Source organism: Phyllostomus hastatus, unplaced genomic scaffold (assembly GCF_019186645.2).
Source record: "Phyllostomus hastatus isolate PE091 unplaced genomic scaffold, TTU_PhHast_1.1 phas_contig_64, whole genome shotgun sequence".
NCBI classification, from domain to species: domain Eukaryota; kingdom Metazoa; phylum Chordata; class Mammalia; order Chiroptera; family Phyllostomidae; genus Phyllostomus; species Phyllostomus hastatus.
This window is the reverse complement of record NW_025333928.1, coordinates 8123915-8138881: the sequence shown is the minus strand read 5'-3', so window position 1 is coordinate 8138881 and position 14967 is coordinate 8123915. Positions and strand designations below refer to the sequence as shown.

Sequence of the window (14967 nt, the reverse complement as noted above, 5' to 3'; positions counted from 1 at the left end):
GTGTGGCTCAGTTGTGGGCATTATCCTGCAAAGTGCAGAGGTTGCAGTTCAATTCCTGGTCAGGGCACATGCCGAGGTTACCGTGTGTGGGTTCGCTCCCATCGGGGTGCATGTGAGAGGTAACCAATTGACGTTTCTCTCCCTCTCTTTCACCCTCCCTTCTCCTCTCTCTAAAAGTACATAACATTTTTTAAAGTCTTTTTCGGGGGGATAAGGTCCAAGCTTCTCCACTCTTCACAGTTTGTCACCACCTGCCACACTAGCTTCATCTCTCCTCCCTCTTACCGATCTCTGCACTTGGTGTTCCCTCTGCCTGCAATGCTTTCCCCCAACTCTTTACCTAGCTAATTCCAGTTCCTCCCTCAGCGTCCAACTCAACTGTGCACTCCTCTGGAAAGCCTGCCCTGGCCACCCACTTCCCTCCAGGCAGCACTGAGCACACCGTGATGCCTATGTCCCTGCCCACACTTGTCTGGAGGGTTCCTGAGGAGAAGGAGCGGGTCAGGTTCATTTCTATGTTCAACACAAAGTGCAGGGAAATTGCAGTGGACTGAATGGGAGTAGGCAGGCATACTGTGAGTAGGGGGTGAGCCAGCCAGGGTCCCTGAAGGCCAGAGCAAGTTGGGAAAAGGGAAAGGACAGGATGATCTCACCTGCTGGTCACCAGACAGTATTTCTGGAGAGAGAGAAAGAAAACAGAAGTGAGGCAGGCAGGAAGGACACTGGAGACTTCTCAGGATGGGGTGGACCAAGAATGCTAAGTATGGGGTCAGGAAGAACCAGAAAAGCCAAGAAATCCAGAATTCAAGGCCAACTGTAGCCCTTTATCTCTATGTGAATTAGAAAAAGGTACCCCTTCCTCAAGAAACTAATTCCACGTGGTAGACGATTGCCCTAAGAAATATACAAACCTACAACGTCTATGATATGAATGGCACCCACTTAGATACAGTGCCCTTGTGCTGTGCCTAACCTCAACAACCATAATGGCAGTCCTGGGACCCACACTTCCTCCATGTGTGACCCTGGCTTGTCCCTGCCCTCCCTGGATCTCAGGGTCCCTGTCTGATCATGGGATGAGGTCTCTGGGGCCTGAACCCTGGCTGAGGGGCAGAGAAGGAAGATCATCCAGTGCTCACCATGAGGAACTCAGTCTGAGGCTTGTCCACCACCTCATCCAGCACCTTCTCCATCTGCCGCAACTGCTCCAGGTAAGAGTTCAGGCTCCCCAGCTCCCGCCGCAAGGCAACCCCAGCCTCACTCCGCACACGCTCTGCTTCACTGTCCAAGGAACCCTCCAGTGCAGCCAGGAAGTCCCTCATCTTGCCCAGCTGCTCCCCCACAGCCCCCTGGAACTGACGCACTGTCTCCTGTGGGGGCAGACAGGCAAAAGCACTCAGTTGGGGACCCCCAGCATGGACCCTCTGTCCCCGGGCTCTGCCAGGCTAAGCCCCTCACCTCCACCTCCGTCAGCTGATGCTCCAGTACTGCCACACTCTTCTCCTTGCGCGTACGTGCCTCCTGCAGCTGCAGCTTCTGTTGTGGGAGCTGTGTCTGGGGGTGAGACATAAAGAAGTGATGCTGCTGCCCTCCCCCACCTGGCCCCGCCCTGTAGGACTCACCTCAATGCCAGCTCTTCCTCCAGCCAAGCTGGCATCTTGCCATTTCCCAAATCCACTGGTAGCTCTCCAGGCCCTCGCTAGTACTGGTCCTTGACATCTAGGAAGCCTTACCCTCCACTTGCCTGTTCAGGTTATGTCCTCTCTAGCCTGAGCCCATTCCCTCGACAGTCACCCCCAGCCAGGACTTTATGAGGGTGACAAGTCTAAGTGTGATTGGGTGTCCTCCACCAGAGGGGTACAAAGTTGGCACTGACAGGCTTCAGGCAGTGAATGTAGGATATGTGAAGAAGAAATTCAACCTCCTCCTATTCCTGGGCTTCACCCCACACTTAAAAGCAGGACATTAGCAAAACACCCCAATCAGCCTCCCTGCACACAATGGGCTACCAGTTTATGGCTCCTGAAATGCAGGTTGTTGGGGAGGTCTTAATACCGCCTGCCAAAGCCACTCTTTGCTGGGAGGTGCATGGCCCTGGAATTAGGGGGTTCCATGGCTTCCAACCTCAGTTTCCTCTTCAGCAGAATGGGACCAGTCATCTGCACCCTGCTGGTGGTTGCACCAAATTGGCAGCCTCCTCTCACTTCCCTTAAAAACAATTTTTTTTTGCATTTTTAGTTTTTAATTTTTTAAAAGTATATTTGATTGATTATGCTATTACAGTTGTTCCATTCCCCCCCTTCATTCCCCTCTACCCTGCACACCCTCTCCCACCCACATTCCCCCCCTTTAATTCACGTCCATGTGTCATACGTTTTTTAGCTTCTACATTTCCCATACTATTCTTGCCCTCCACCTGTCTATTTTCTACCTACCATCTATGCTACTTATTCTCTGTACCTTTTCCCCTTCTCTCCTCCTCCCACTCCCCTGTTGATAACCCTCCATGTGATCTCCATTTCTGTGGTTCTGTTCCTGTTCTAGTTGTTTGTTAAGTTTCTTTTTGTTTTTGTTTTAGGTGTGGTTGTTAATAATTGTGAGTTTGCTGTCATTTTACTATACATGTTTTTAATCTTCTTTTTCTTAGATAAGTCCCTTTAACATTTCATAAAATAAGGGCTTGGTGATGATGAACTCCTTTAATTTGACTTTATCTGAGAAGCACTTTATCTGCCCTTCCATTCTAAATGAAAGCTTTGCTGGATAGAGCAATCTGGGATGTAGGTCCTTGCCTTTCATGACTTGGAATACTTCTTTCTAGCCCCTTCTTACCTGCAAGGTCTCTTTTGAGAAATTAGCTGTAAGTCTGATGAGAACTCCTTTGTAGGTGACTGACTCCTTATCTCTTGCTGCTTCTAGGATTCTCCCCTTCATTTTTACCTTGGCTAGTGTAATTATGATGTGCCTTGGTGTGTTCCTTCTTTGGTCCAACTTCTTTGGGACTCTCTGAGCTTCCTGGACTTTTTGGAAGTCTATTTCCTTTGCCAGAATGGGGAAGTTCTCCTTTATTATTAGTTCAAATAAGTTTTCCACTTGTTGCTCTTCTTCTTCTCCTTCTGGAACCGCTATAATTCGGATGTTGGATCGTTTCAAGATGTCCTGGAGGTTCCTAAGCCTCTCCTCATTTTTTTGGAATTCTTATTTCTCCATTCTTTTCTGTTTGGTTGTTTCTTTCTTCCTTCTGGTCCACTCCATTGATGTGAGACCCAGCTTTCATTCCATCACTATTGGTTCCCTGTACATTTTTCTTCATTTCACTTATTGTAGCCTTCGTTTTTTTCATCTAACTTGTGACGAAAATCAACCAATTCTGTGAGCATCCTGATCACCAGTGCTTTGAACTGTGCATCTGATAGGTTGGCTATCTCTTGATTGCTTAGAAGTAGTGCTTGTGAGGCTTTCAATTTTGTTTGGGCCATCTTTTTTTTTTCCCTTTGGTCTGGTTGTGCCTGTTATATATGAGGGGCGGAGCCTTAGGTGTTCACCAGGGTGGGGCACCCTAGTCACTGGGTTGTGACACTGCATGTGGGGGTGGGGTCCAAGAGGGAACAATGGCACTTGCTCTGCTCTCCCTCAGTCCTCAGTCCCTTCTGCTGCTTCCCCGGAGCGAAGTGAGCCCCTCTGGTGCCAATTCCCCTGTGGGTGGACTTGTGCACCCTGTGGGACTTTCCAACAACCTCTCCTGTCAGGCTGGGAGTCTCTCTCTGTGCCTCAACCCCCACAGGTGTTTTCAATCAGTGTCCCAAGGCTCTATTTCATAGCACTGTGATCCTGGGTTGCAGGCAGTGCCTTGCTTCACAATCGCGGCCTTGCTGGGTCTGCCGGTTGCCACCTGCACAATCAGGGTCCACTCACTGTGGTCTTGCACGCCCCAGATGCCTTACTCGCCCCGTCCTAACCCTCTCTGCTCTCCATGCTGCACCTAGCACCCTGGTGCCCAACTCCACCCCTCCTACCAGTCTGGATGAACGTGTGTCTGTTTTAACTTCTTGGTTGTCCGACTTCCATACAGTTCAATTTTCTGTCAGTTCTGGTTGTTATTCTATTTCTAAATTATTGTTGTCCCTATCTTGGTTGTGTGAGGAGGCACAGTGTGTCTACCTATGCCTCCATATTGGCCCCAAGTCCCCTTAAAAACAATCTTGACTTCAGCCTCGGAGCCAAATCCGGTTGCAGACAAAGCGGGTGCTGCGTGCCCAGGCGCCTGGAAAATCAGGTTGCGATGAACCAGTCCCACCAGGGCGGGCACCTGGGCAACTCTTCAAGGCTCTCCCTCTCCGCCAGGTCCCACCTTCAGCTCGTCAGCCTCCCATTCCCTCGCTCCCTCGGCCCTCCCACGTCTCCCCCCAAAGGCCAGGTGCCTAGGGCCCTACAGCTCAGAGTCCAGTCAATACAGTAACCTCCTGATGGGCCCTGCCCCATCCTACAGTCCCACATGACCCGACCCCCCGCCAGAGGCCGCCAGGGTCCCAAACCTTGAGGCGCGCGTGGGCTTCAGCTGCAGGCAGCAGGCGGTGGCCGCGGTGCGAACCCAGAGAGGCACACACGCCGCACACAAGCGCGCGGTCCTGCTTGCAGTAGATGCTGAGCGGGTCTAGGTGCTCCTCGCAGTGGCCTTGCAGCACCTGTGCCAGCCCCTCCACCAGGCGCGCCAGCTGCAGGTTGGTGCTGAGCGCCTGCGGCCGGCCGCGTGGGTGCCTGGCAGCACGGGCAGGGCGCCGTGCGGTCCGCCGCCGACTCCCCTGCCGCTCGGCTAAGGCAGGCACGGCAGAAGCTGTGGCCGCACTCTGCGGTCACGGGCGCGTCGAAAAGCTGCAAACACAGCGGGCAGGACAGCTCCTGGTGCAGGAGGCTGGGCGCAACCGACAGGGCGGGCCTGGGTACAGGAGACGTTGGTCAGAGAGGTTCAGCGTGCTGCCACCCGCTCAGCCCCAGACCCAGAAATAACCTCCCCGCCTCCCAGTCGTGGACGTGGACGTGGACGTTGTCTCAACCCCAATACCCAAACACAAGCCTGGGTTGCAACACACGGGCTTACACACTGCCCACCCCTGTCTTAGCCCCACATTCTCCAAAGCCCCCAGCGCTAACCTCCTTAGCCACACTCACCTCCCCAGGATCCCCGGCCCTCCCCTCCCCCATAACTCCAGGCCCGCAGGATCCACAGGACTCACAGGTCTGGCTGGAGACCTTGGGCAAAAAGAGGCTCCCGGGAGGCTCAGTCAGAGTCAGGCCTAACTAACCACAGGGATGGGAGGAGGAGGGAATTGTTTCTGAAGATAGGTGAGAGGCAAGGAACAAGCCCAGGACAAGGACAGGGGACTCTCAAACAGGACGGGAGATGGGCAGCAGTCAATAGCAGACAGATCCTCTGAGGCTGAACCCTGGCCTCAGAACTGTATTTAGCTGCCCTGCCTCTGCCTCCCATCACTTCTGGAAACTGTTCTTTTATTTTTTTTATTTAATATTTTATTTTATTTGTATTGATTATTTTATTACAGTTGTCCCATTTTTTCCTTTGCCCCTGTACACCCAGAACCCTGCCCCCACTTCCTCTGGCGAATCCCCCTGCTTTGTTCATGTCCATGGGTTATGCATATAAATTCTTTGACAACTCCATTTCATATGCTTCCTCTTAACATCCTCCTGCCTATTCTGTAGCTACCAATTTGTACTTCTGAATCCCTTCATCTTTTCCCCCATTACCCCAGACCCTCTTCCCCAGTGATCACCATCCCAATGTTCTCCACATCTATGATTCTGTCTCTGCTCTGCTTGCTTGTTTAGTTTGCTTTTTAGATTCAATTGTTGGCAGTATGTATTCATTGCCATTTTTACTGTTCATAGTTTTGATCTTCTTAAATAAGTCCCTTTAAGGGACTTATAATAATGTTTTTGTCATAATGAACTCCTTTAGCTTTACCTTGTCTGGGAAGTACTTTATCTTCCCTTCCATTCTAAATGATAGCTTTGCTGGATAGAGTAATCTTGGTTGTAGGCCCTTGCTTTTCATGACTTTGAATACTTCTTGCCAAACCCTTCTGCCCCGCAAACTTTCTTTTGAGATATCAGCTGACAGTCTTATGAGAACTCCCCTGTAGGTAACTAACTGCTTTTCTCTTGCCATTTTTAAGATTCCCTCTTTGTCTTTAACCTTTGACATTTTAATTATAATGTTTCTTGGAGTGGATCTCTTTGTATCCATTTTGTTTGGGACTCTGTGCTTCCTGGACTTGTATATCTGTTCAAATTAGGGAAATTTTCTTTCATTATTTTTTTCAAATAGATATCCAATATTTTGCTCTTTCTCTTCTCCTTCTGGCACCCCTATAATGCAAATGTTGGAATGATTGTGTTCTCTGATAGGCTGCTTATACTATACTTGTGTTTTTTCTATACTTTTTTACTCTCGTTTTGATTGGCTATTTTTTGCTTCCTTATATTCCAAATCAGTGATTTGATTCCCAGCTTCATTCACTGTACTGTTGTTTCCCTATAAATTGTTCTTTATTTCAATTAGTAGGTCCTTTGTTTCTGACAGGATCTTTTTTATGCTGTTGAAGTCCTCACTAACTTCCTTGAACATCCTTATAACCAGTGTTTTGAGTTCTGCATCTGATAGATTGCTTATTCCCCTTTTGTTTAGTTCTCTTCCTGGAATTTTGATCCATTCTTTCATTTGGGCCATGTTTCTTTGTCTCCTTGTTTTGGCAGCCTCCCTGTGTTTGTTTCTATGTATTAGGTATATCTACTGTGACTCCCTGTGTTGCTAGCATGGCCTAATGTAGTAGGTGTCCTGTAGGGTCCAGGGGCATAGACTCCCCTATCACCCAGGCTGGGTCCTCAAGGTGTGCCTTTCATGTGGGCTGATATACCCAAGTTGAGCCTTGACTGCTGTTGGCACATCAATAGGAGGGATTTACCCAGGCCTGTCAGTTACAAGGACTGGCTGTGATCCCTGACCACCAACCTCCACCCTCTGTGGAGGATTAGCTGTGCAGGGTTGGGTTGATGATGCTCTGATGTGGTCTGTAGCTCTCCACTGGGTGCTCAGGCTCTGGAATTTCCCAGGTGGTGCAGGCCAAGGTCAGCCCTGACTTGTGTGTTGCCCAGGGCCAGTCTACCTAAACTATAAAGCAATCTGAGATGTCTGCTACTTGTGCTGGGCTTGGAGATTCCAAAGTGAGGCCAAACTGTGCATCTATGCTGGTTGCTGCTAGTGCTAGGCCTGCAGCAGGGACTGAGGGCTCACTGAGGCCATCTGTTGCTTATTTCAGAGGATTTAGGAAGTTGTCAAGCATGATTCAAGGCCAGCCATTCATATGGAAAAGTCAGGGTTAACAGCTTGAGTGGGCCTGTAAGTTGGATGAAATAGAGTCTCAGGGGATCTCCAAGGCAGAGCAAACAGTGTTAGCCAGGCTGATGGAGTCTCAAATATGGCACCCACCTGCTGGCTCTGTGGCTCTGTGGCTCTGTGGCTCTGTGGGTCACAGAAAAGTGACAATGGCCTTCGCCTACATTTGTCTGGGAGAAAGCTGTCCCCACAGCTCTTGCCATGATGCTAGATACTTCAATTTCTCCCTGTATGTCACTGGTGCCTTTCAAGCTGCTACCATGAGGGTGGAGCTCAGAGGGAATGAGTCTGAGTAAGTCCATGTGTGGGTTCTTTAAGGGGAACTGCTTGGGACTCCAGAAGTGTCTTCCACCAACTCATTCCCTGTTGGTTTTTGCTGCCAGAAATTATGGGGACTTATTTTCCTGGCACTGGAACCCTGGGTTGGGGGGCCTGGTGTTGGGCTGGGAGTCCTTACCCTTCAGATATTCCTCCTGAATTTTTATCCACCTACCTGGATAAAAATGGAACCAGCCCATTCTGTGTCTGTGCCCCTCCTACCAGTCTGGATGGATGTGGTTTCTTTAATTCCATGGTTCAGACTTCCATTGAACTCAATTTCTGATGGTTCTGAGTGATGGTTGTTCTATATTTTAGTTGTAATTTGTGATGAGGTTGTTTAAGGAGGTGAGTCATATTTACTGAAGCTGCTGTCTTGACCAGTAGTCCTTATTTAATGTTTTTGGACTGCAGTTCACTGTGGTTAACTGAAACTTCCACGCATCTGTTTTAAAAAGTTTTTCATAACTGTGACCTTGTAATATTGTTTGATATCATGTATTGTGATCCCTCTTACTTTGTTCTTCTTTCTCAAAATTGCTGCAGCTATTTGGGGTCGTTTATGGTTTCATATTGTTAGATCTAGGCAGGTCTAGGAGGAATGAAAATTACCAGGTGAGAAAATGGCACCACGGGAATCTACCTGCAGACCCTGCCCAGGAAGATTAGGGTCTGGGGTCAGCCTATCCAGCATAACAGGATGCAGCTCTCACCCAGCAACCAGCTTTAGTCAATCAGACTCTGATACCCCAACTGCAGGTTTTTGCATTTAAAAACCTTGAGCTAAGAACAATCCAGCAAGTCCCAACCTCTCTTGGTTGGCTCCCCAACCTCCCTTTGTTGGCCCCACTTTCCCTTTACCGTCTCTCGGTTGGCTTCGGTTTCCATCTTATTCCCTGCTAATAAACCTTGCTCTTCTTAGCTCACTGAGTCTGTCTGTTTTCTTGAGCGACTCCAACCTAACACATAAAAATTTTTGAAATGTTTGTTCTGTATCTGTGAAATATGTCATTGGTATTGTAATTGGGATTGCATTGGGTCTGTAAATTGCTTTGGGTAGTATGGCCACTTTGATTTTGTTAATTCTTCCAATCCATGAATATAGTATGTGCTTCTATTTATTTGTGTCTTCCTTAACTTCTTTCTTCATTGTTGTGTAGTTTTCTGAGTAAAGGTCTTTTCCCTCCTCGGTTAAGTTTATTCCTAGGTACTTTATTTTTCTTGTTGCTATAGCAAATGGGATTTTTTTCCTGATTTGTTTCTGATATTTCATTGTTGATATACAAAAATGCCTTTGATTTCTGAGTATTGACTCTGTATCCTGCTGTTTTGCCAAATTCATTTATTAGCTCATGTAGTTTTTTGGTGGAGTCTATAGGGTTTTCTGTGTACACTATCATGTCATCTGCAAACAGTGACAGCTTTATTTCCTCTTTTTCAATTTGGATGCCTTTTATTTCTTTTTCTTGTTTGATCACTGTGGCTAGGACTTCCAGTACTATGTTGAATAGAAGTGGTGAAAGTGAACATCCCTGTCTTGTTCCTGATCTTAGTGGGAAAGCTTTTAGTTTTTGCCTGTTGAGGATGGTGTTGGCTGCAGGTTTCTTGTATATGGCCTTTGTCATGTTGAGGTATGGTCCCTCTGCTCCCACTTTGCTGAGTGTTTTTATCATAAATGGGTGCCATACCTTATGAAATGCTTTTTCTGCATTGATTAATATGATCATGTGGTTTTTGTGTTTCCTTTTATTTATGTGATGTATTGCATTAATTGATTTGAGAATATTGTACCCTCTTTGCATCCCTGGGATGAATCCCATTTGATCATGGTGTATGATCTTTTTAATACATTGCTGGATATGGTTTGCCAATATTTTGTTGAGGATTTTAGCGTCTATGTTCATCAGCAATATTGCCCTATAGTTTTCTTTATTTGTTGGTCTTTATCTGGTTTGGGGATTAGGATGATGCTGGCTTCATAAAAAGAGTCTGGGAGTCTTCCCTCTTCTTGAATTTTTTGGAATAGTCTGAGAAGCATAGGGGTGAGCTCTTCCTTAAATGTTTTGTTGTAAAATTCTCCCATGAAAACATTGAGTCCAGGGCAAGGGACATAAAGGAAAGAATAAACAAATGAGACTGCATCAAAATAAAAAGCTTCTGCACGGCTAAAGAAAACATCAGCAAAATGAAATGGGACCAACTGTATGGGAAAATATATTTGCAAATGATACCTTGGACAAGGGTTTGATCTCCAAAATATATAAAGTACTCATATGACTCCATTCCAGGAATACAAACAACCCAATTAAGAAATGGACAAAGGAGAGTTCCAGGCAAGATGGAGGCATAGGTAGAAACCCTTTGTCTCCTCTCACAACCAAAGGGAGGATAACGACTGATCTAAAATCAATAAACAACCAGAAGTGCCAGAAAATCAAACTGCATGGAACTCTGCCAACCATGGAATTAAAGAAACGGTCAAACAGAACAACCAGACCAGTAAGATGGTGGATGGCGGACAGTTTGGGCAGGCAGGGCTGACTTAAGGGGAACTGAGACTCAGATTGGGCTGTGAACTCTGGTGGTTGCTGCAGTGGGAGAAATTCCCATTCTCACATAAGAAGTCATTGAAAAGTGGGCAAGAGAAAAGCAAGCAAGCTGCATTGTTCCCTCTCTGGCCCCTCCCCCACAGGCAGTGGCACAGCACAGCAAAGAGGGTTGCCTTGCCCTGGTGAATGCCTAGGGCCCCACTCCCTTACAACTTACAACTTAACAGGGGCCCCAAACAAAGAAATAGGGCCAAAATGAAAGAATAGAGCAAAACTTCAGAAAGAGAGCTAAGCAATGAGGAGATAGCTAACCTATCTGATGGAGAATTTAAAGCCCTAGCAATCAAAATGCTCACAGTTCTGATTGAGCTTGGTCAAGAAATGAAAGGGACCCAGAATGAGATAAAGCAAAATATTCAGGGAACCAACAGTGACAGGAAGAAAACCAGAACTCAGATCAACAATTTGGAACAAAAGGAAGAAATAAATATCCAACTGGAACAGAATGAAGAAACAAGAATTCAAAAAGAAAAAAGAAAAAGAGAGAGACTTTTGAACTTTTTTGACAACCTGAATGTTCCAATATCCAAATTATAGGGGTGCCAGAAGGAGAAGAGGAAGAGCAAGAAATTGAAAACTTATTTTAACAAATAGTGAAGGAAAACTTCCCCAATCTGGCAAAGAAAATAAACTCCCAGGAAGTTCAGGAAGCCCAGAGAGTCCCAAAGAAGTTGGACCCAAAAAGGAACACACCAAGGCATATCATCATTAAGTTACCCAAGATTAAAGATAAGGAGAGAATCTTAAAAGCAGCTAGAGAAAAGGAAAGAGTTACCTACAAAGGAGTGCCCATAAGGCTTCCAGCTGACTTCTAAAAAGAAACCTTAGATTTTGTTTCTGGTGAAGATGGAGGCATAGGTGGTTGCACTGCACCTCCTTGTGCAACCAAAACTAAGGACAACAAGAATTTACAAACAAAAAACAACCAGAATAGAGAGAAATAAACCAAATGGAAGTCTGAATACCATACATTCAGTCCGGTAAGGAGGGGCGGAGTCAGAGGCCTACACTGAGGGGTCGAGGGGTACCAGCAGGAAAAATCGGCTAGCAGATGTGGGCGCACAGGGCGCAGACGGAAGTTGACGGACCCCAGAAGTGCAGGGAACAGCTGACGGACCAGTGGCAGACCCTGGGAGTGGGAGGCAAGGAGCAGACCCAGTGAGGTATGCAAGGCAGCCACACATTAGCGTGCAGACAAACTAAGTGAAAACGGGCAGCAACACAGACTGTGCAACGCAGGGACCAAGCGCTGAGAAACAAAGGCAAAAGGCACCAACTGAAAACACCTGTGGGAGTTGAGGCTGGAAGATTCTCTCAGCCTCACAGGAGGCTCTTTGGAGAAACCCACAGAGTCTGAGAAAGTACACAAACCCACCCGCCTGGGAGCCAGCACCAGAGGGGCCCAATTTGCTTGTGGGAAGCAGCAAAGGGGATTGAAGTCCTAGTGAGAGCAGAGAGGGGGTCATTGTTCCCTCTCAGACCCCACCCCCACATATAACATCACAACCCAGCAACTGAGGTGCCCCGCCGTGGTGAACACCTAAGGCTCCACCCCTTATACATAACAGGGGTGACCAGACCAAAGGAAAAAAATAAAATTAAATTAAAAAGATGGCTCAAACAGAGTTAAAAGCCCCAGAGCCAGATTTTTTAAGTGACCAAGAAATAGCCAACCTATCAGATGCACAGTTCAAAGCACTGGTGATCAGGATGCCCACAGAATTGGTGGACTTTGATCATAAATTAGATGAACAAATGCAGACTACAATAAGAGAAATGAAGGAAAATGGGAACCAATAGTGATGGAAAGAAAACTGGGTTTCAAATCAATGGAAGGGACCAGAAGGAAGAAAGGAACAACCAAACAGAAAAGAATGAAGAAACAAGAATTCAAAAAAATGAGGAGAGGCTTAGGGACCTCCAGGACATCTTGAAACTATCCAACATCTGAATTATAGGGGTACCAGAAGGGGAAGAAGAATCACAACAAGTGGAAAACTCATTGGAACAAATAATAAAGGAGAACTTCCCCATTTGGCAAAGGAAATAGACTTCCAGGAAGTCTAAGAAGCTCAGAGAGTCCCAAAGAGGTTGGACCCAAGGAGCAATACACCAAGGCACGCTATAATTACATTACCCAAGATAAAAATGAAGGAGAGGATTCTAGAAGCAGCAAGAGATAAGGGGACAGTTATCTACAAAGGAGTTCCCATCAGACTATCAGCTAATTTCTCAAAAGAGACCTTGCAGGCAAGAAGGGGCTGGAAAGAAGTATTCCAAGTCATGAAAGGCAAGAATCTACATCCAAGAACACTCTATCCAGCAAAGCTTTCATTTAGAATGGAAGGGCAGATAAAGTGCTTCTCAGATAAGGCCAAATTAAAGAAGTTCATCACCAAGCCCTTATTATATGAAATGTTAAAGGGACTTATCTAAGAATAGGAAGATCAAAACTATGAATAGTAAGATAACAACAAACTCAAATTATCAACGAATGAACCTAAAAAAAATAAAAGAAAGAAAAACAATGAAAACGAAAAGCAAGCAAACAACTAGAACAGGAACAGAATCAGAGAAATGGACATCACAGGGGTTTTCAGTGGGGAGGAGAAAGAGAGGAATAGGGGAAAAAGGTATAGGGAAGAAGCAGCATAATTGACAGACATTAAATAGACAGGGAGAGCTCAAAGATGGCATAGGAAACAGAGAACTCAAAGAACTTTTATGTACAACCTATGGGCATGAACTAAGGTAGGGGGAAAGCTGGAGGGTTGGGGGTGCAGGGTGGAGGTGTGATAGAGGGGGAAACATTATGAAAACTGTAATAGCATAATCAATAAAGTGTACTTTGAAAAAAAGAAATTTCACAAACCATATTAACTCATGCTACTATTCCAGGACCCAGAAAATATCTACCACTCCATTTTATCTCACTAAAATCATACAGTAAAGCAGGTCATTGATAATTAGGCATTAAATAAATAAATAAATAAATGGGCAAAGGACCTGAACAGATACTTCTCCAAGAAGGACATACAGAGAGCCCAGAGACATGAAAGGATGCTCAGCATCACTAGCCTTCAGAGAGGTGCAAATTAAAACCATAATGAGATACCACTTCACACCAGTCAGAATGGCCATCATAACCAAATCAACAAACAAGGGAACCCTGGTGCACTGCTGCAGTGCACTAGGAATGCAGACTGGTGCAGCCCCACTGTGGAAAACAATATGAAATTTTCTCAGAAAGCTAAAACTGGAATTGCTTTCTGACCTGCCAATTCCACTGCTAGGATTGTACCCAAAGAACCCTGAAACACCAATTCAAAAGGCCCTATGCACCCCAATGTTCATAGCGGCATAATTTACAATAGCCAAGTGTTGGAAGCAACCTAAATGCCCATCTGTAAATGAATAAATAAAAAATACTGAGGTACATTTACACAATGGAATACTAACCAGCGGAAAGAAATAAGGAGCTCCTACCCTTCATCACAGCATGGATGAAACTGGAGAGCATTATGCTAAGTGAAGTAAGCCATGTGGTGAAAGACAAATACCATATGATCTCACCTATAAGCAGAACCTGATCAACAAAACAAACAAGCAAGCAAAAAATAAAATAAAATAAACAGAGACAGCAGAATAAAGATCAGACTGATGGTAACAAGAAGGGAGAAGAATAACAGGGGAAAGAATGGGAAGGGTTGTCAAGGAACATGTATAAACGATCCACAGACAAAGTCAAAGTGGGATAGGATTGAGGATGGAGGTGGGTGGTGGTGGGGAGGGGATGGGAAAAAATGGAAACAACTGTGCTTGAAAAACAATAAAAAATAAATAAATGAAATTTTTTTCAGAGCAGTTTGACTAAAGGTACTATCTCATTTTCAGGACTCAGCTTGTTGGGAGCTTGTATAACTTTATGCTTCCAGGGTGTGGTTTCATTGATCCCTGTACTTTCTCTTCATACCATCTGTGTTGTTGGCTAATTGCAACATGGCTGCTGCCTCCATAATAATTCTTCTTTCCTAAATGTATCTGAATAGAGCTCTTCATTCTGGTATAGTGATGAGTACAGACCTGCAGCCTTCTCTTCTCTGATACAATATCAGCAACCTGTCTGCAAGACATCGGTTTTGGCCAGCTCTCACTACTTAGGGCCTTCTCCCAGGAACTGTAAGTAGTAGCTCTCTGTGGCCAATAACAGATAATTTCACATCAAAAGGGTTCTGAAATCAAGATGTTTTTAGATAAATGATTCTCCAGTGGATTCTGAGGATCTCCAGTGGGTCTGCAAAGATTCTTCTAATGGTTCTTGGGCATATTGCTTTGTATATTGAAGATGCTCATTAAATTGGATTGAATTGACTCAGTACCCCAGATCCTGAAATTTATAACATAAAAGTTCTTCCAGGCTCATCTTGTGTCTCCTGTGTCCCAGATCTGGAATCAGAGATTTGCCTAAGAAGTTCCTGGGCTCCAGCAGAGGGAGGGCAGAGTGACCTAGAGACACTTGAGGAGAATCTGGGGTTGGTGGCTCTGTGAAGAGAGCTTAAGGGAAAACCTCCAGGATCCTTGTGCTGAGTCATTCTCCATACAACAGAAGCCATCTTCCTCAGGCAG

At 45.8% G+C, this 14967-nt stretch overlaps 1 protein-coding gene across 1 annotated transcript; it reads right to left on the bottom strand.

The window, feature by feature from the left end:
* Positions 1–649: 649 nt before the first annotated feature.
* LOC123825439 (tripartite motif-containing protein 72-like) lies at positions 650–4938 on the bottom strand (the record flags this gene model as incomplete). The annotated part of the gene is given in 5 exon segments (XM_045848815.1): positions 650–676; positions 1140–1370; positions 1459–1554; positions 4536–4748; positions 4750–4938. Coding segments are annotated over 5 exon segments (756 nt in total), but the record flags the coding sequence as incomplete, so codon positions are not given.
* Between the last annotated feature and the right edge of the window lie 10029 nt (positions 4939–14967).